General features: G+C 32.4%; 1 protein-coding gene across 1 annotated transcript in view; it reads left to right on the forward strand.

Annotated features, from left to right (window-relative positions):
- LOC140431533 (adenylate cyclase type 10-like) overlaps window positions 1-16,564 on the forward strand; it is a gene marked incomplete at its 5' end in the record, with an annotated part of 33,875 nt that extends 17,311 nt beyond the window's left edge. Inside the window, 5 exons of the mRNA XM_072519437.1 lie at window positions 9,015-9,237; window positions 12,204-12,400; window positions 13,466-13,700; window positions 14,242-14,491; window positions 16,454-16,564. Coding sequence (XP_072375538.1) covers window positions 9,015-9,237; window positions 12,204-12,400; window positions 13,466-13,700; window positions 14,242-14,491; window positions 16,454-16,558 — 1,010 coding nt within the window. The remainder of the gene's footprint in view (window positions 1-9,014; window positions 9,238-12,203; window positions 12,401-13,465; window positions 13,701-14,241; window positions 14,492-16,453) is intronic.
- Between the last annotated feature and the right edge of the window lie 4,123 nt (window positions 16,565-20,687).

Genomic DNA, 20,687 nt, shown 5'->3' on the forward strand with positions numbered 1-20,687 from the left:
CAAAAAGAGAAAATTATATCAAGAAAAAAACAAATATAAGGAACAACAGGGATACTCACTTCTCGTCCAGGGACCCATCAGGACATTTGTTTAAGACATTACTAGCAATAGGTCACGGAAAGAAAGGTAAATAAACAATTGGGTTAGAACAAAGGTTAACGAGCTTAGCTGAGATTGACTACAGACACACATTTGCACTATGTATAAATTTAATCAAACAATCATAAACTTTTTTATTATTAGTAGCCAACAGGTTATTTATTTGATATGGAGGGAATATTTTCAGAGTTTGCAAGTTGTTTAAAAGAGTTCCTGAATGCTGAAGATATTTGGAACACTTAAAAAAGATGTGGTTAAGATCTCCTTGTTCTTGACAAGTTTCGCATAAGTCTGAATTATATATTTTGATTTGAGCAAGGTGAACAGGATAACAAGCGTGGCCAAATCTCAATCTTATTAAAGTTGTTGTATATTTACGAGCGGTATTGAAATTCTTGAACCATCTGGAATTAGGGATGTGTGGTTGTATATGCACGTATTGTGTTGTTGAGTGGTCGCAAAAAGTTTGCCAAGCGGTATTCCAACGATCTCTTTGATTTCTTTTAGAGATGAGAAAAGCATCAGGAACGCAAATTCTCTCATCTGGTAAAATTTCAGCTGTCGAGGTTATTGCAGCTTTTGCAATGTAATCAACATGCTCATTATGTTTTATACCAACATGAGCCTTTACCCAAATAAAATTCGTAGTTTTACTTTTATTTTTAAGGTTAACAAGTATGTTCTTAATTTGGTAAATAAAAGGATTAGAATTATAATTGGGTAATTTTGTATTTTTGAGAGATAATAAGACTGATAATGAATCGGATATTATTAAAACTGCATTATTGTTTAAACTGTCGAAATATTTCAAGGCTTCAAGAATTGCAAGAGCTTCAGCACTAAAAATTGAGCAATTGAGAGGTAGTTTGAACATTTTTTCTATTGACTTGGATGGAATGTAGAAAGCACATCCGGTCCCTTCCGATGTTTTGGATGCATCTGTATAGATTACAGTTGCCATGGGCCATTTTTTTATGTAAGAATTTAAGATGCATGAATCTAATGATGGAATACTATAATATGTTGGTATGTGTATATAAGCTTCATTAAAAAATGCGAAATAGTCGTTAATCTCAAGGTTGCTAATACTGTTGGTATACTTATTGTTACACATGGCTCTAAAGGCCGTGCAAAGGGTTGGTGAATTTTTATGAATCCAGTAACTGTTTGTTAGATCCTCGGTATTTAGCGAGCTTATGCCAGAATATAAAGAATTGTTGATATATGAAATTTTCACTACAAATTTTTCACTTAGATAATCTCGTCTAAAATTTAAAGGAGGTTCTAAAGCTTCAACATGCAATGGAGCTATTGGAGTAGACTTCATTGCTCCCATACAAGTACGTAGAACAGTCCGTTGAAATACATCAATTTTATTTAAAATTTGTTTGCTTGCTGATCCATAAAGTATACATCCATAGTCCAGAATGGATCTGATATAAGATTTGTAAAAAAGCAAAGCTGTTTCTACGTCAGCACCCCACCAAGTTTTAGAAATTGATTTTAAAAAATTGAGACCTTTATTGCTTTTGTCAAGCATATACTCGATGTGTACTTTCCATGTTAACTTTTGATCTAGAAACATACCTAGATATTTTATTGACTTACAGAAATTTAAACTTTGGCCATTTAATAAAATAGTATTTATGTTTGGAATATTATGTCGTGAAAAAATGCACACGTTTGATTTATTAGTGGATAAATTAAAACCATTTTTACAAAACCAGTTTGAGAAATGTGCATGTAATTTTCTTAAAATTGTAAGGGAAGGTTCATATTTACTCCTTTCTATATAGACTAGAAAGTCATCAGCATATTGGATTGTTTTGTAAGTGATACTTGGTATATTAAGACTATGAAAATCAGCAGTATACAGATTAAAAAGAAAAGGGCTTAAGACTGATCCCTGAGGTAATCCCCAACTATTATAACGTGGTCCAAGAAATTCATTTTTATAGTTTCTAACGTATAAGCGTCTATTAGTGTAGAAATTAATTATGGTTTGTGCCAGATTTGTGGGTATTTGAAATTGATTGATCATTTTGTCTTTTAATCGAGGTAAACACACACTGTCATAAGCACCTTCTATATCTAGAGATAAAGTAGGCAAATAGTTATTTCTAGAAAAGTTACTCTGTATGTCCGTTACAAGTGTAGCTAGTGCATCTAAAGTTCCACATCCTCGTTTGTATCCAAACTGATTATTTGGTAGTAATTTTTTGGTATGGACCCACCATTCTAGTCTATGTTTTAACATTCGTTCCAAAGTTTTAAATACACAAGAAAAGAGAGAAATCGGTCGATAAGATTCTGCTGAATTTGGATCTTTTGCAGGCTTTAGAATCGGAATAACAATGATGTCTTTAAAAAAATCTACCTCAGAATTGTCTTGAATGATTCGATTTAAAAAGTCTAATAGAAAATGTTTTGCTACTTCTGGGAGGTTAATAAGCATGGAGTATTTGATATGATCGTATCCTGGACAATTATCTTTACGATTATTTATAGCGAAAATTAGTTCATTATAAGTGAAAGGTTTTAGTAGAAAATGATTTTTTTCAGATGGGGTTGAAACTATGTAGCTGGATTTTTGAGGGTTCGCAGTTGGTGGTGCAACTTTAATAAGAAAGTCATCAATCCATTTTTGATCGAAAGATTTTATTTTTGATATTGGTTTTCTGTAAATTTTTCTAGCTTGATTCCAAAGAGTTGTAGCTGGTGTATTTTTATTCAGGGAAGAGACCCATTCAATCCAATGTTTCTTTGCTATATTTTTTAATGTTTTTTTGGTTCTAGCCGAGATCTCCTGGTATTGAACGTAATTTTCAAAATTAGTGTTTTTTTTGTAATTTATTAAAGCCAATTTTCGTTGTTTGATAATATTGTCACAATCAATATTCCACCAAGGGGGTGGGTGCCGTTTACATTTATAAGGTTTATATTGGGGTATAGCTGCTTCTGCGGCCGTATTTATATTATTAATGAAGGAGGAGTACTGTTCAGTTAGATTATCCGAGTGACTGTTGTTCGTATCGTGCAAAATCTGAATCGTCGAGGTATATAACGCCCAATTGGCTTTTTTAATATTCCATTTATTTTTAGGAGATATTTCATTTTCATTAATTGCAAAAATTAATTCTATAGAAATGACATAGTGATTTGATCCTAGGGTATCAGAGATGACATTCCAAGATGTTTTGTTAACTAGTTCAGGTGAACAAAAGGTTACATCAATAGCTGAATCCCGTTGATCAGGACGCCTTAAAATCGTAGGTTCTCCATTGTTTAAAACAGTTAAATTTAAATCATCTGCGACATTTATTAGTTGTGATCCTGTGGTATCATTATTATGACAGCCCCATATAGAGTGGTGTGCATTAAAATCACCACCTATAATTAAAGGCCCATCAAACTGTTCAAAAATTTTTACCCAATCTTCATATATTGTTTGTATTTTTGGAGGTTTATAAATAGATACAAAATTTAAAGACAAAGTTCCATATTTAACTTGTACAGCACACACTAAAATATTTTCATTGTAATTTATATTGATCTTATGTTCCACAAATTGAAGAGATTTGTGTACTAAAATTGCCACACCAGCATAGCCATCATTTCTGTCATTGCGTATTATATTGTAACCACTAAAACTATATTGTTGATTTTTTTTAAACCAAGTTTCGCTTATAAGCGCAATGTCGATATTTTTATCAAAAAGAAATTGTACCAGACTATTTTTGTTAGCTATAGCAGAACGTGCATTCCATTGCATTATATTTAAATTGCGTGTTTTACGATTAAATTTTATTGGTTTTTCAAAGTATCCTCCAATACTTGTTCTATACTACTTGTAATTACGTTAATATCAACAGGTTGTCTGTTGTTACTTGAAATTATTTTATTAATAAAGTCCATGATAAAAATTGATAAATTGCTAGCTATACTGCTTTTTTTGATTTCCAAACTAGAGTAGTTTGGTTTATTTGAATTTATTGTCAAAGGTTGTGAAGGTCCAAAGGTGAATGGAAATAATGGTTTTTGAACAGGTGATTGGATAGTTGGAGAGTTTGATTTTCTCTTTTTTTTGGTTGGAGGTCTATCCCTCGCATGAGTTTGTTGGGAAAAGGAATTATTTTGATTGCCATTGAAATTTGTAGAGATTTGATTACGATTTGGATGAGATAACGATATACGATCGTTGTTAGGAAGTTCTGGAAAATGTTTGTCATAATTTGTTAGCGGTGAAAAGGAATTGTGACTTACTAAACTGGATAAGGAATTCTCAGATATTTCTTTGGCTTCCTTAAATGAGGTTTTTTGCTCTATCATTATATTTTTAATTTTTTTTTGATTGTCATAAGAGGGACACTTTTTTGAGATAGATACGTGATCTCTGCTTTTACAGTGTATACAAAAAGTCAAATTTTTATCACAATTGTGTTTATCATCTTTAATCTCACCGCAATTTATACACCTTTCCTGAGTACTGTTACATTGTTTAGATACATGCCCATATCTCAAACATTTGTAACACTGGGTTATTCTACCTACAAATTGTTCAACCGAAAAAAAAACTCGATTAAAAGCTACGCGATTTGGTAAAATATTTCCCTCAAAAGTAACGACAATAGATTTTTTAGGTACAAATTCGACTGTTTTGTCTTCTTTTTGGACTTTTCTATTTAACCTATATATGTTAGTAACGCGTGAGTCTGATTCGATATTTTCCATAAGATAGTTGATATCATAACGAGTATCCACGTCTCTTATTAACCCTTTAATTTCTAGTAAATGGTTCGGTATAAATGCTCTTAAATTTTCTGATTTCAGTAGTGGATGTTTTACTAAATTATTTGCCTCTAGAAGTGATTTTAATAACACTTTAATCCGGTTTCGGCCTATACTTTTAATTTCAAGAATGCTTTTAAGATTAAATTTTTTAAAAAGAATATGACCAACAGTCATTGGATGCAATCTACCTAAATTGTTATTGTCGGTACTTTCTATATATACCCAAATATTTTGCACGTTGTACTTATCTGAGAGGAGATTGAATGTTTTCGGTTCCAACTGCTTCGCTGTTTTCTGGACATCACTATCCTCACTAGATTTATTATTAATATTATTAACACTTAAATCACTGTTATTCATGTCAGTATCTGTCGTCATAAAGGACGTCCCTTGTATTTTTTTGTCCCCCATCGGGGACCGATATTATTTCGTATTAATTATCAGTTTACACTTTTTAATTATTGTCTTATATGTAAAAAGTTAAATCCAAACACCAAGTAATTAGGAACCGGCTCGGCCTTTAACGAAATTAACGACTGACTCGGTCAAAGGAACTATCGATACTGTAGATTAATTGTTCGTGTTGATATTTTACAGTATAGTTATGATTACACTACCTTGAGGGAGACTATTCTTGTACGATCTTCATCTTTTATTCGTTTTATAGAGAGATAACATATCTTCTGTTCGTCAGGAAGACGCATATAAAATAAATAAGTTTACTGGTTGATGTAATGTTATACAGTTTATAAAAGTGTCGTCTGTAGTTTACAGTAACGTAAACGCTTGCAAGATCTGAAAATGCAGCCACATATATCATGTGTCTTTCATACTAGTTTTCGACGTATTCACAGAGTATTTACTCTAAAAACTTATTAAATGAAAAACGATAATCATAATCCACGTTTTAAAAAGAGACTGGAATATGTCACAATATAGTAAACAAAAGACGGATAGACTCATAGAATACATAGGCATTACTACAGAAAGATTTAAATAGATATTAGAAAAACTTTTTCAACCAGTCAAATTACCTTAACTTTTTTTTAATTTCTTCGCTCTTTGGCATTATATATATCGTTTTCTAATCAAACTTTGACATATTTAATTGTCACTGTATATATTTACAAATAAGGAGGTAAAATGCAAACAAGCTAAAGTCACTTTAAGTAATTTTTCAGGGAGGGCGAAAAACTTGCAACTTTGCTCTGAAAAGGGTAATGAGATTGGTTCTAATCAATGTTATTATAATAGTATTGGTTCCAAACATGCAATTAAAACACTGATTTTAGTTAGGGTAGCTAAAATATAGTTTAAAATATTGATTTTGTTTTGGTAATAAGACCTTTTGCACGAACTCAGTGGAAATAAGTCGTTTTACATGTAAAATGTTGTGCACATAGGCTGATTAACATGTAAATAAAGTAATAAAACAATAAATGAAAGGTTTAAATAGTTTTCTGAAGAAACTTTTTTTTTTTACCGCATCAACCCCTAGGGTTATTAGCGGGTGGTATATCTTTATTTTAGAAAAGTTACATTTAGTAGAATATTAAAATTTACATAACAGTTTTGGAAAATACAAACATTTTATGTTATGTTATAGTTTGTTATACAGTTTACAATTTTTGATAAAATTTATTGTATTGCTGATGTCTTCTTTTAGAGTTTCTTTCAAATTGTGTTTTAGTTTTGCTGTCGATCTTGCTGTTGAGTACACTGGACAGTCTATCATTATATGTTGCACTGAAAATGGTATTTGACAGATGTGGCAAATCGGCTGAGGGTCCTTGGAGATGAGGTATCCATGTGTAAATTTTGTATGACCTAGCCGCAGTCTGTTAATAACTACTTGGTCATGTCTTTTAGCTGGGAGCGGTAGTAAAGCAGAAGTAACATCTGGTTTGATACTTTTTAATTTTGCTTCTGTTTGGTTCCATTTTACTTGCCAGGTTTTGTTCATGTTAGTTTTTATTAATGTTTTTTGGTCTGAAATTGGTATGTTTTGCATAATAGGAATTGTCATGTTATTGATAGTTTCGGTTGCTGCTTTATCAGCTGCTTGATTACCCTTTATCCCAACATGGGCTGGTACCCATAAAAATGTTATGTTTTTACCACATGTTTGGGCATTGTATAGCATGTCTTTTATTAATGCTAAATTGGCATGAGTAGGATACACCTGCTTGACACCATTTAAGGCACTTAGAGAATCTGATATAATAAGAAAGTTTGTATCAATGCTGGTACATTGGTTCAGTGCGTTGAAGATTGCCTGCAGTTCTCCAGTATATATGCTACACTCCTTGGCTAGACGGGTAACAGAGGTGTTGTCTTCAAAAATAGCTGCAGCAGCTACACCATTACTGCTTTTAGAGGCATCAGTAAAAATTAGTTTGAAATCAGGGTATCTGGAGATGGTAGACCGGAATTGTTGTTGTATTTCAGAAGGATTGTGTGAATGTTTGGAATAGTTAAGTAAGGTAAAATCTACTTTTGGTATTTGAACTTTCCAGGGAGGAGACTGGCATCTGTTTGTAGAAGTGGCTCTTAATTGACGTATATCGAAATCAAATCGATTTATTCGTTCATTGAAAGGTAGGTTTCTATAGCAATAATTTGAGTACAGATTTGGAGGGTTGCTCCTTATTAGGCTTGTTATAAATGGGTTTTCCTTTGCACTGAGATATTTAGTAGCACAACACATTGAAAAATATTGTCTTCTGAGAGTTAATGGCGGTTCTCCTGCTAGGACTTGAAGGCTGCTAATTGGCGTGGTTCTGAAAGCTCCGAAAACTATGCGTAATGCTGTGGATTGGATGATGTCCAGTTTGTTCATTTGACTTTTAGTAGCAGTTTCGTAGCATATACATCCATAATCTAGTTTGCTTCTAATTAGAGCTTGATATAATCGCAGAAGAATAGTTGTGTTTGCGCCCCATTTGTGATTGGAAGAACTTTTAGAAGATTTATGAAGAAACTTTTATTTTTATAAAATAATAATATGGACTTTACCTAAGTGACAAACATTATCATAATAGGTAGTTAATGCAACAAACAGTTTTTTAAATATGCGAGTCACAGTGCTCATCGTCAAGGCAGTCACACATTTCTTCCTGCTCCTCACCAGCTGCTGCTGTAGTGGATTCATCAAAAATCAAACTCTTGTCCACGGCGTAGACTTATAGTATTCACTTAGCTTCTTAGTATCAAGTAATGGCCAGTCTTCTCCTAGTGCTTTTATCTTGCCTATGCCACTGTAGATGTCATGGTATTCCTGTTTAATTAAAATTATGGGTTTTTTTTTCGCAACTGCTTTTCTACTCTTCCAAAAACACGGTCGGCTGGTAAAAAACTATGTCCTCGTACAGGGAAATACAATAAAAACTTTTGGATTGATGTTTTGTGTGTTTCCAAAACAACCTTAGTAGAGAACAGCCCTGAAAATTAGCTTCTGAGATAGTGGATGATATTTCCGCACTGCCTTTTCCTGCCTGGTTCTCTGTCCAAATAGAGAACATGGAATTTTGAGTTTTTAGATCAGTAATATAAAAGTTATAAAACCCAATTTCTATTGCGTAATAAGCTTCTTGAATTGGACTTTTCGGTAGTGGCTGAATTTGTTGAAGATCAAAGCAAAGGCTAACAGAATGAGAAACATCCATTTTCATGTACTCATTTAAAGCCTTTGCTCTTCTTGAATGAATCCGCTTTTCAACCATTAGCTGCGCGTTTTTAGCAGACCGTGCTATCATCAGGAAAAATTACATAAATGACAAAACAGTAATAATTCTTTCTCAAACAACATTTTAACAAACTTTAGTAGTTACACCTTGTGAGGTTGCTGGTGTCGGTGTATAAAATATTACGAAAGTACATACATATTGTATTCTATGATTTACGGAACTTTAAAGACGTTACTTCAAAGATAAAGCTGAATAGCTAATACATAACTGAAGTTACAACAAAATTTCTAAATGATATTCTTGATTAGACCGCAATTTAGACTAATGCTCTTATATGTTTTTGTTTAATAAAATAAAATTAAATGTATTATACCGATTTAAGTAAAAGTTTCTTTTTAAACCGTGTATTTAATGTAATGCATAAATAATCTATTTTAGTAAGACCGGCGGTAAATTTAGCTGTTAGACTTAATATAATGAATGAATTAAGACGGTTTATTATTGCTCCTGTCATGAACGGGATCGATGCTGAAGAACCAATTGAATATATGACAGAAATAAGACAAGTCTGTATACTTTTTATTAATATAAAAGTAAATGAAAATATTTCTTCTACCCAAGGAACAGAACTTGCCAACAAAGTTTATATCTTGGTGTGCAAGTAAGTATATTAGTGTGATAACATTTCTCTTGCTTTAACGATTCGCAGTTTTTTTTACTAGTAAACATATATACAGTAAACGGTTAAATTATGGAATATTATCATTATTTCGAGAACCGTCGAGTTTTGAGGAAAATCCCGAAACAGCTCGATTTTTATTATAAAATTTAAATTTTTTTAAGGGTACAAAAACAATTTTTTTTAATTTAAATTCAACTAAATTACAACTAATGATTTAATTCATAATGTACTTTAACCCTATAACGCCGAATTTTTAATGTATTCAAAAAAAAAATTTTTTTGTTTCCTATTACTTATTTTGCTATTATTAATTTACAGATTAAAAAAAAAGTTTTTTTTTAAATATTAGGTGTTTTTTTGAAACGTTACGAAATCGTCACAAAAGTCCTTTGTTTAGAAATAACTCATGATTTAAATTTTGAAAAGTTTTGATTTTTTGCTTAATTTTACATACATAGTAATGCACAATATCGATATAAAAGACATAATAAATTTGAAAAACATCAATTTATTATAAATTAAATACAAAAATAGAAGTTATTATGTAGTGTGGAAATGTATAAAACAGTTCTTTTCCTTTGGAATGCACATGTGTACTTTACATTTGGTGCACATATATACTGGAGCACTTCTACAATTGATATTTTTACACCTACCCCTATCTGTGACCATGGGCAAGTGATCAAGCCCATCTAGACGTATGTCTGCTACCGGAATACTTTTAGTGGCTGGACCTAGCTTCTTCTTTTTTGAAAATTCTGCATTTGTGCTGGTTTTTGATGGACGACCTCTTTTTGATTGTTGGGTTCTTTTCCATTCCAATAGCAGTGCCTCTGCAATGCTCATTTTGAATTCTTGGAGATTAACTATGTTTCTTTTAGGTACCTGTAAGGATTCGCAGTCTCTTCTGTAAATGAGCCAAGAGTTTACCACAGTAACATCTAAAAAGTGAAAAAACAATTTGTGATAGAACTTTTTAGATCTAATATAAATTCTGTAAAGAGCAATTAATGCATCCATTAGGTCCACTCCACCCATAAATTGGTTATAGGTTTTGACAATAGCTGGACAGGTAATTGTAATATTCTGTTTAGTCTTTTTGTCATATCGCTCGCATGTTTCAGTAGGTTCTGCAGACGAAAATGTTGATAGCAAATTGACTACCCGATTATCAGCCCATTTTACTGCTCTGACTTCAATATTATCTACTAGAGTCGAGACTTCTTGGAAGGATCCTTTACCTTTTTTTAGTAAATCTTTATCCTTGTTTAGAGGAACTCCCGATAAGCGATTTATCCTTACTGTTCCAGGGCAATAAATATTCTTTTTTGCCAAATGCACCATCAGAGCTAGAGAGGTAAACCAATTATCGAAATATAGAAGATGATTTGCACCTACAGGAATATGAGTGGCTAATTGCAGTACCACATTGGAACTAGCTCCTAAATCTGGTTCTACAGTTACTGGTTGGATTTTTTCAGAATATATAAAAAAATCATACATAATTCCTTTCTCATCACAAAGAGCAAATAATTTGTAGCCCCATTTGTGTGGCTTGCTGGGTATATATTGTTTAATGCTAGATCTGCCTTTGAATGGTACTATCTGTTCATCAATACATAACATTTGAGGCATTGGAATTTCTCTAAATTTCGCCTGTAAATGATTTATCAATGGCCTTATTTTGAATAGTTTGTCATATGTGGTATTATCTTCTGGTATTGTCGAATTATCGTTAAAATGGATTTTGGATTTTATTTCTTCCCACCGATCCCTGATCATTACTTCCGATACAATTGGACAGTTTAACTTAGTTTTCCAATACAATCTTGAGTTGGATAGTTTTACCATGGACATTGCCAATAAGGACCCTAAAAATTGTTCCAATTCAGGAATTGACAATGACAGACTTTTATTGGGATTTTCTTGAATGGCATACAAGTTTGACTGCTCAACTATGTGAGTCAGAATATCTTCCGAAAAAAAATTTCTAAAATATTCCACAGGTCGCTTTACAACTCCAGATGGCTCTAGTTGACCTAACCATATAGGAAGTGGTTTAGCAGAATCTTCAGTTGACACATGTCGCCAAAGTGGATAGGTTTTACGACTCTTTGATTTTAATGTTTCTGGTGCAGCTACTGTTTCTCCACTGGCTTCACTTTCTTCAGTACTATCGTCAGATTCATCTATAATAAAAAAAGAGTATAAATGAGTCATTTCAAACTATAATACAAAGAGGCAAAGCAGTCAATACAAATGACTAGAAAATTATAAAAAGAACTATAAAAATAATTACCCAAATCCTCGAAATTAATATCAGAACCATCTGCAGTATCTGTACTACTCTCATCCATTAAGGGAAGATGTTTTTTGCCATAAAACGCTGCACAATCCATAATTATTTTGATCAATCTAAAAAAATCCAAAAGACGAGAGTGACGATTTCGTAACGCTTAAAATTTTCAATAAAAATACAGAAAAATAATTAATTTTAGCACATATTACCTTCGCCAAACGATAATCGTCCTTCTAGAAGTATGTAAAAAAAATCCAACGTTCATATGCTGCTTGATTCCAATTTATAACAATAAACACTCCACAGTACACTATAACCTAACTTTTCATTAGTGCACTGTCAAACAGGGTTTAGCAAAGCTCAGCGTTATAGGGTTAAAGTAACCAAATTATGCATAACAATTATTTTAAATTAAATGTTCGAAATGCCACTTTTTGCACTGATTCCTTAAATTTCAAACTCTTTTCGACCATTTAGAAAATATGTATTACAAATAAATAAAAATAATGTCAAAATGTGGAACAAAGGGATGCACGGTGATGTAAAAATATAATAAATTAATTTGTTGCTTTGTATTTTGTATTTCGGATTATATAGTTTGTATTAAATGAGTTAGATTTAATGTGTGCATAATTCCTTATTACAGTTCTGTCAAAAATGGGAACGGTTGCGTAAATAAAATAAGTAACTTTGATAAGGATCTTATGCTTTTGGTTATTTTTGGACTACGAGGATTTAAGCATGAATTGGAAAGTCAATTAGCTTTAAAATGTGCAATAGAATGTCATAATAAGTTAATAGTCCTTAATGATATTATGGGAGTAGCTGCAGGAGTAACTACCGGTAGGTCACCTATGAAAATAATTATGTGATTGATGTTATTGTTAAACATTACCTTATTGGCAATAGCTATATTGATATTGGTTTGACTCAATCATTAGCAAAATTTTTATCGAGAGGGCTAGATAAAATAAAGAGATCTATAAAAAATGCAAAGTAGGAAATACATACAATATCTTCCAAATTTCCATACTCGCCGATTGTTTTTTCTTTCATGAAATAAGTTATTTTGTCTTTTTGACTCAAATTTCATTCGAAAACCTTTATTCTTATTAAATATGTGCAATACTCGTAATTCGAGTATGGGAAACCAGGTCATGCAAGATTCTTGCTTAGATGAGTAGATTTATGATGTGGAATGCAATTTAAGAATCCATGTCGGTCATTTATCGTCTGCTTGTTTTGTAAATCGTAGAAGGCACAGATTTAAATAAAAATTTGAATTTTGGTTTCGAACAAATCTTTAGAAATCTTCGGATTGTTACTTTTGCTTTATTATTAGATGTAGCTATTTGCCTCTTTAGGAAGTTATTTCATTATTACTTCCTTTGACGGAAAATATTTGATTTCATGTTCAGTGCTTCTTACTGAGTCGCTCTTATGAGTCCTGAAAGGACGAAGTACATATAAGCGACTTGTAGAGGCACTATACGTAAAATAAAATCTTAACTGTCTTTTCTATAGATTTAAAAGACTTCCTTCTATCATGACTTTAGTCTGTGTTAGATAGCGTCATTTTAACGAATCGTAGCAGTTCCTCTAATATTCCTAGTGATCTCATTGCTTCGTATAGTCCGTTTCGTGAGATGGGCTATATGAAGCCTGTTTAAAATCAATAAAGAGCATATGCAAATCAAGGTTTTCTTCATAACTGTTGTTTTGTAATAACTTAAGGAAACAATGTGTTCAGTTGTTGTTCTTCCCTGTCTGAAACTAGCCTGGCATTCTCTGCTCTGTTTCTTAGGTTTTTAATCGACTTCGTATAATTTTTGCTAATACTTTTACTTTAATTTTTTTGATTATACTTTTTTTAAAACTTTTTATTATACTTAATGTACTAATTTTTAGGAAAGTGCTACTGTGGAGCCTTTGGTCATGCTTTAAGGCGAGAATATACTGTAATCGGGTTAGTAGTAAACAAAGCAGCAAGACTAATGGTTGCTTATCCTGGTAAAGTTACTTGTGATAGGGAAACGTTTTTACACAGTAAACTCGAATCAAAAAATTTTATTTTACAAGAATACAAGTTTCTTAAAGGGATTGTTAATCCAGGAGCTATTTACGAATTTCAAGGAATTCAAATGTACGTAATTTATCTTCTAATTAACAATAATTTATGTCTTTAAATTTAACCGGTAAACATTGATTTTGAAAATTACTAGTTTTTCTTTATTCCATTGTTTATGATATAACTGTTATCTAGAATCCAGACTAGAACTTTTACACTTACACATAGACAACTATGCATTTTCACCAAATTTTAAGAATTTCTGTAGCGAGTATTCCCTCCTCTGGAAGTTTTACTCCTCTCCTTTTAAACTACGAGGCATGCTTTGGATCAGATTTTGGATTTCTGCGGAAGATTGTTTCAGTTCTCCACCAATATATCACGAAGCTTTCTTGACTATCTGGGGGCTGGCACATCACTCCGTAAACGTCTACTCATCTCATCTCAAAAATGTTCTATAAGATTAATATCTGGACTGCGAGCAGGACATACAAATTGTGTGATGTGAACCACGTCAAGATACTAAATACCTATCTGAGCAGTGTGGGACCCTGCATTATCATAAATAAATATTACTGAACCTAATTTTATGCTCGGCAGTGCATATATATCTTAGATTTCAGGTTGACGCACCATTAGAAGATCTAGGTCCACTATTAGGAAGGGATCAAGAAATCTATTTATACTCTAGTTTGCTACATAAAGCTAGAAAAAATTGGGAAGACAAACGAAATGACGCAACTATTATAAATGTGTTAGTTTTCGAAGGAGTTTTCAGAGTTGGCAAAACTCGGGTACTTCAAGAAATTATGTTTATTACAAAAGTTCCTGTTCAAAAGTTTGTATTATCTACCTTTGTTATAGATGTAAGTACCACGTTATACTTTTATAGGATTTATAATTAAAACAATTTTTAAATTGCTGTAAAATTAGCATTGTTTGATTTACAAAATTATTGTTATTATATTTGACCCTGAGACCGATTGAAAAATATATTAGTGTATAAAAAACTTTTATAATGAATTATAAACTTCCAGCGTAATTGGTTTATTTGTAAAATTATTAAAATAATAATTTAACAATTTTCAAAAGATTTTTCGACAAATTGTAAACTTAATAGATCAGAGAACTAAGGATTTTCCTATGACACTTGTTGGTTCAGGCATTTAAAAACGGCTCTGGATAAATTTGGTGATAACAATATGTAAAAAACAAAATGTGCAAAATACTAAACGTCATTACTGGCAGTTACCAGCTGAAGTCCGTTTGAAGAGGTTTACTCTCCGGACACTGGAACTCACTTAAAGCATGGGTGTATGTTACCTGAAGTAAAATTTAATTAAAATATTAAACATCAAATAATATTATCAACATCATGTACTATCTTTGGTAACACAATATATTTTAAAGGGTTTTTACCCAAATATTTTGGTGGCTCAGGCATGGTAACCTGTATTTTAACCTGATGATGGAACTGTTGTTCCGAAAACGTTCGTGTTTTTAATGTAGCCCTTTTTAGGGTTTTTATAAAATATACCCATATACAAAGATTAACCTCTTTTTGTGATACGTGGTATACAGCCAGCTGCAGGAATTATTTTCCTTGTGGATTTTACTTAGAACAGACAGAAAATGATATAACAACCTTAAAAATAAAAACTGGAGAAAAAAAGCACAAAACAGATCAGAATGGAGAAGACTCCTGGAACAGGCCAAGACCCAAAAAGGGTTGTCTAGCCAGTGATGATGATGATGACATATATGGTTTGTTTATATTATTTGTTGATTATGTTATTGAGATAAATTAATATTTAATTGATTAACAATATTTAAAAGAATTTTGAGGGATAAATTCTTATAAAAACTCCAAAGGTATATCTCAAACAGATTATTGCAAACTTGAAACGCGGTTATCTCAAAATAGTATTTTAAAATTTAACTCTTTCTACACAGACCATAGATATATAATATTCCTGATAAGAAATATATAGTTTTTACATCCAAACATAGGACCTAAATTATGTATTTTTATTTGGAAGTTGTCAGTAGACATCTCTATTGATAACTCCCAGATAACCCATTACTCATTCTGATTCATTTACCAACAAAACGTAATATATGTTTTCGGGGACCCTAGAGTAGTATTTGCTGACAGAGCTTAGTCCTATTCCTAGAATCATCCCCGACTTATTTGTCGGGAAACATTGAATATTTCTCAGAGTTTTATTACAGTCTGATGGTGGACAGACAGGTGGTTCTTTGTTGTCGGGATATAAGGTTAGAACTACGCCTGAGAATGCTTCGATGTTACGTGTTCTCTACTCTTCTTTATGGCTTGGAAGCGTGGACACTAAAACAAGTACATCTGAATAAGTTGGCCGCCTTTGAATTTTGGTGTTACAGAAGAATCCTACTAATATCATGGATTCAAAGAATGTCAAAGAAATAATATTAACTATCAAAAGACGAGAACTTGAGTACTTAGGACATGTGATGAAAGGGCAAAAATACGCATTACTACAACTTATTATGCAAGGCAAAATTTGAGGAAATTGAAATGTGGAAAGACGAAAAATGGCGTGATTCAAGAACTTTAAGAGGGAATGGTTTGAATGCAGTAGTGCAGAACTTTTTAGAGCGACAGTCAACAGAGTCCGCATAGCCATGATGATTTCCAACCTTCGATAGAAGATGGAACTTAAAGAAGAAGAAGACTTACACTGCCTCCGAGGTCTATTACCAGCCCTAAATCACCTTGTCTATATTAAATTTTATTTATTTTTTCTTTATTTTTTTATCAATTTTTTGTATTAATTTGGTAATTGTAGGTTCCTTACAAGACAATTCAGTTAATTTTTTATCGATTTCTCGATATTGCTGACAATGAAATGCATAAACAAAAAGAGGAGAAAATAAAAAAACATATAAACTGATCCAGCACACTCTGAGATAGCGCGTGTTCTAAATGTTGTGTTCGATGTATCATTTCCCCATACTCTTGAATATGAGATTTTAACTGAGAAAAATAAATATCAACAATTGCAAGCTGTATTTAAGGCATTATGTAAGCAGGTAAGTTGTTTACTATATGATAAAATTAGCTGGGTTGATCGTAAAATTGGTATTAGTAAACCAATTTTTTTAAATTTTTCCACAAAATGACACTTCAAAAGGTATTCAGCATAATACTTAAATTGCCTAAATTTTAAAATAAAATAAATTTGCAGCTCTATGATATAGAAATAGAAGGGATTAAATAAACAAAAGAAGTTAAAATGAATATAAGGATTGAATCCTTATATTCATTTCTACAAGAACTTTAGCAATTTTCACATATCGCATCCCATGTAAAATCTTTTCCAAAAGGAACCTCATGGTTCCCCAACACAATTTCGTGGTCAATGGTCATCGCTACCTTATATTTCCAACCTTCCTTTTTAATCAGAGTTATATACAAAATTTGACTTTTCTATTCTGTCCTGCTTAAACGAGTATTTTTGTTATCTAGTTGATTTTTCGTACAAAGTCTGATTTCCATAGATAGAAAGCCACATTATATTTTGTTTTTCTCTTCTCTCTTGAGCCCTTCATACTGACGAGGAGGAATTAGCTGAGGAGACAGAGTGGATACGTGCCAAAAACTTCAAAAAACGTAAAATGGATGCATCATTGACCCCACCACAAAAAGTCATATGTCCAACAAAGAGAAGAAAAAACTAGAAAAACACAAATCTCACCTCCAATAATTGTGGAGAGTATTGCCGAATTTAGACTACATTCTGCTAAATTCCAGATAAAAATACTTGGAGACAAGAGCGCTAAAATTAATGTCGATAGTGAAGAAGACTTCAGAAAATTAACGAAAAAGTTAAGTGAAGTAAATTATCCATGGCATACGTATAAAAATAAGCAAAGCCGTCCCATTAAAGTTATGGTCAATAAGTTACATCATTCAGCCAGTAAAGATTCGATCATGAACGATTTAAGTAATAAAGGATTCAAGATAATAGATACCATACCAAAATTAACATACAAACAAAGCAACCACTAAATATGTTTATGTAGAAGTACAAATACTTCCGCTACGAAAATCAAAAGTGGTACCTCAATGTAAGAGATGTCAGGCATATGGACACACACAAGATTACTGTGCAAAAGAACTAAGATGTGTCCGCTGCACAGGAAAACACCTAACAGCCAAATGTGAGAAACCCAAGGACGCAAAACTTAAATATGTCCACTGTGGAGAAGGGCATCAGGCTATCTATAGAGGATGTATCGTGGCAAAGAAAATACAAAAAATAAAAGATAAATATAACAAGAAATAGACCTTTCCCAGACAACCACAAAGAATGCATCCAAAACCTGTAGAAAATCCATAATAAGAACAAAACAAAACAAGTAGCATGGTAGCAGCTACTAAAAGTAACGAAGAAAACTATAGTAGTCAAAAAGATCTGAAAATAGAACAAACACTACAGAAAATATTAGAGAGATTAACTAACCTGGACGAGCGTATAACCAGAATAGAATATAGCACCAAAGAAGCTATACCTAAAAGACTTGCTAATGGCGGGTAGTTTACGAATAGTACAATGGAATGCAAATGGCATCTTGAAACATCAGCAAGAACTACAAGCTATACCAGATATAGAAAAAATAGACATATGCCTCATTTCTGAAACCCATTTTACGAATGAGTCATATATTAGATCTAGGGGTTATAAAACTTATCATACTACTTGCCCTGATAATGCAGCCAAAGGAGGTAGTGCAGTAATAATTAAAGAAAATATTATGCACTATCAGGAAATGCGATACAGAACTAAAGAATTTCAGGCCACGTCAGTAAAAATTAAATGTAAAAACTATGAGGTAATAGTCACAGCGGTTTACAGTCCGCCAAGACATGCCATCAAGAAAAATCAATATGTAGATTTCCTGACCAGTAAAGGACATAGATTTATCCTTGGAGGAGACTTCAATGCAAAACATACGCATTGGGGGTGACGACTGACTACCACCAAAGGGAAAGAATTTTTAGAAGCAATGAAATATATAAAATGCGACGCAATATCAACGGCAAAGCCAACATACTGGCGTACCGACACAAATAAAATCCCAGACCTTATCGACTTCTTTGTAGTCAGAAATATTTCAACAAATTACATAGAGATCAAAGAAGCATTGGATATGAACTCGGACCATTCTCCAATTATTCTCACACTCAGTGACACTGTTATCAAAAAAGAAAGCCCCACTAGACTTGTTAACAAAAATACTGACTGGAAAAGTTTCCAGATAGACCTTGAAGAGAAGATTAATCTCTTAGTTCCATTATGAACCATTGATCAACTAGAGGCAGAAGTAGAATTACTCAATAAAAATGTACAACAAGCTGCTTGGAACAACAGCACGAATAGTGTCGAAAGAATAAAAGGAGATAATTACCCGAAAGAAATCAGATAAATGATAACCGAAAAAAAGAAAACTGAGACGCAAGTGGCATCAGTCTAGAGCACCAATGGTAGCTGGGAAAGAAGCAATATACAAAAAGCCAACAGGTTTGCTGGCCACCTAGAAAATACCCTTCAACCAAACGAAGAACAAGAAAAAATTAACTGGGAGCTCTCTGATCTAGTTGAAATCGAGATTAGCCCTGTAACTCCAAAAGAAGTATATTTGGAAATAAAAGAACATATAAATCCAAAGAAAGCTCCTTGATTTGATCTAATTACTGGGGAAGTGTTAAAGCAACTTCCAAGGAAAGCTATAATAAAATTAACACATCTTATAAAGGCTTCCTTTAGGCTGAGGTACGTACCAAAGATTTGGAAGGTGGCAGAAATTATAATAACACTAAAACCAGGAAAACCTCCACAAGAAGCTTCATCATATAGGCCTGTTTCACTGTTACCTGTCATGTCTAAATTATATGAAAAATTACCCTTGAAGAGACTAAAACAGATTATAGAGGAAAAAAATATAATAATTCTTTACCCAGAAATATGTGCCAAAACTGTAAATAAATATGAAAAATTAATGTGGTGGATCCGGAAAAATAAAATTAGTTAACACAAAGCACGTCGTGTTCGTGTGTATCAAGGTATAAAAAAATGCTTATTAAAAGCTTAAAACTTTTATTTTAAAGAAGATCTTTTCGGAATTAAATCATTCCATCATCAGTTTAATAAAAAGTTGTTAAAAATATTGTTTGGCCACAGAAAAACATTGGAAGGACATCAGTAACAAAAACAATCCTCATGGAATTTACAAAGGTAAATGCAATAGACTGTTAACTTCGTTAATTAATAAAAACTAAAAATGGGGGCATCTTACATGACCCCCAGAGCTGGTGAGATTTTATCGACTTACATTACCTCTGATCTGTGCTGGAGTCAAGGGCTAACTGACTAGAGCTAAAATTAGTGAAATTAATCCAGTGATTATAGATTTATATAATGATAGCGGTAGTGAATTTAGTGACGATGATGATGATTTATATATATACAAGGATTTTATTCTGCTCTTCTGACATGTCCGTACCAGGTTAACCTCTTCTGTTTGATGTAGTCTATTATGTCGGAGTTCATTCCCATTCTCCTCTTAATCTTCATGTTATTTATTCTATCTCTTCTTGTTACTCTGCAGCTTCTCCTTAGGAATTCCATCTCTGTTGCTCTTATTTTGTTTTTGGTTTTCTTATTTATTGTCCAATTTTCACAACCATAAGTGAGGATACTTCTTGTCATGGTATTATATATTTTTTTCTTTGTTTTCATGCTGATGTTCTTATCCCATAGTACCGGGTTCAATTTTCATATGCAGTCTCTTGTTTGTCCTAGTCTATTTTTTATATCTTCCTCCGTTGTTCCTTTGTTTGATATTATGAAGCCTAAATACATATACTTGTCTGTTCCTTTGATTTGTTTACCTTCGTCTATTTCCAGCTGTTTTATTTCTGTATTCTCCGTTGTTAGGTATTCAGTTTTCTTTAGGTTCATTTCCATCCCATTCTTTGTATATTCCTGCTCCAGTTTTCTCATACTCTGAGATAGCGCG

This window comes from Diabrotica undecimpunctata, unplaced genomic scaffold, assembly GCF_040954645.1.
Source record: "Diabrotica undecimpunctata isolate CICGRU unplaced genomic scaffold, icDiaUnde3 ctg00000802.1, whole genome shotgun sequence".
Classification (NCBI taxonomy): domain Eukaryota; kingdom Metazoa; phylum Arthropoda; class Insecta; order Coleoptera; family Chrysomelidae; genus Diabrotica; species Diabrotica undecimpunctata.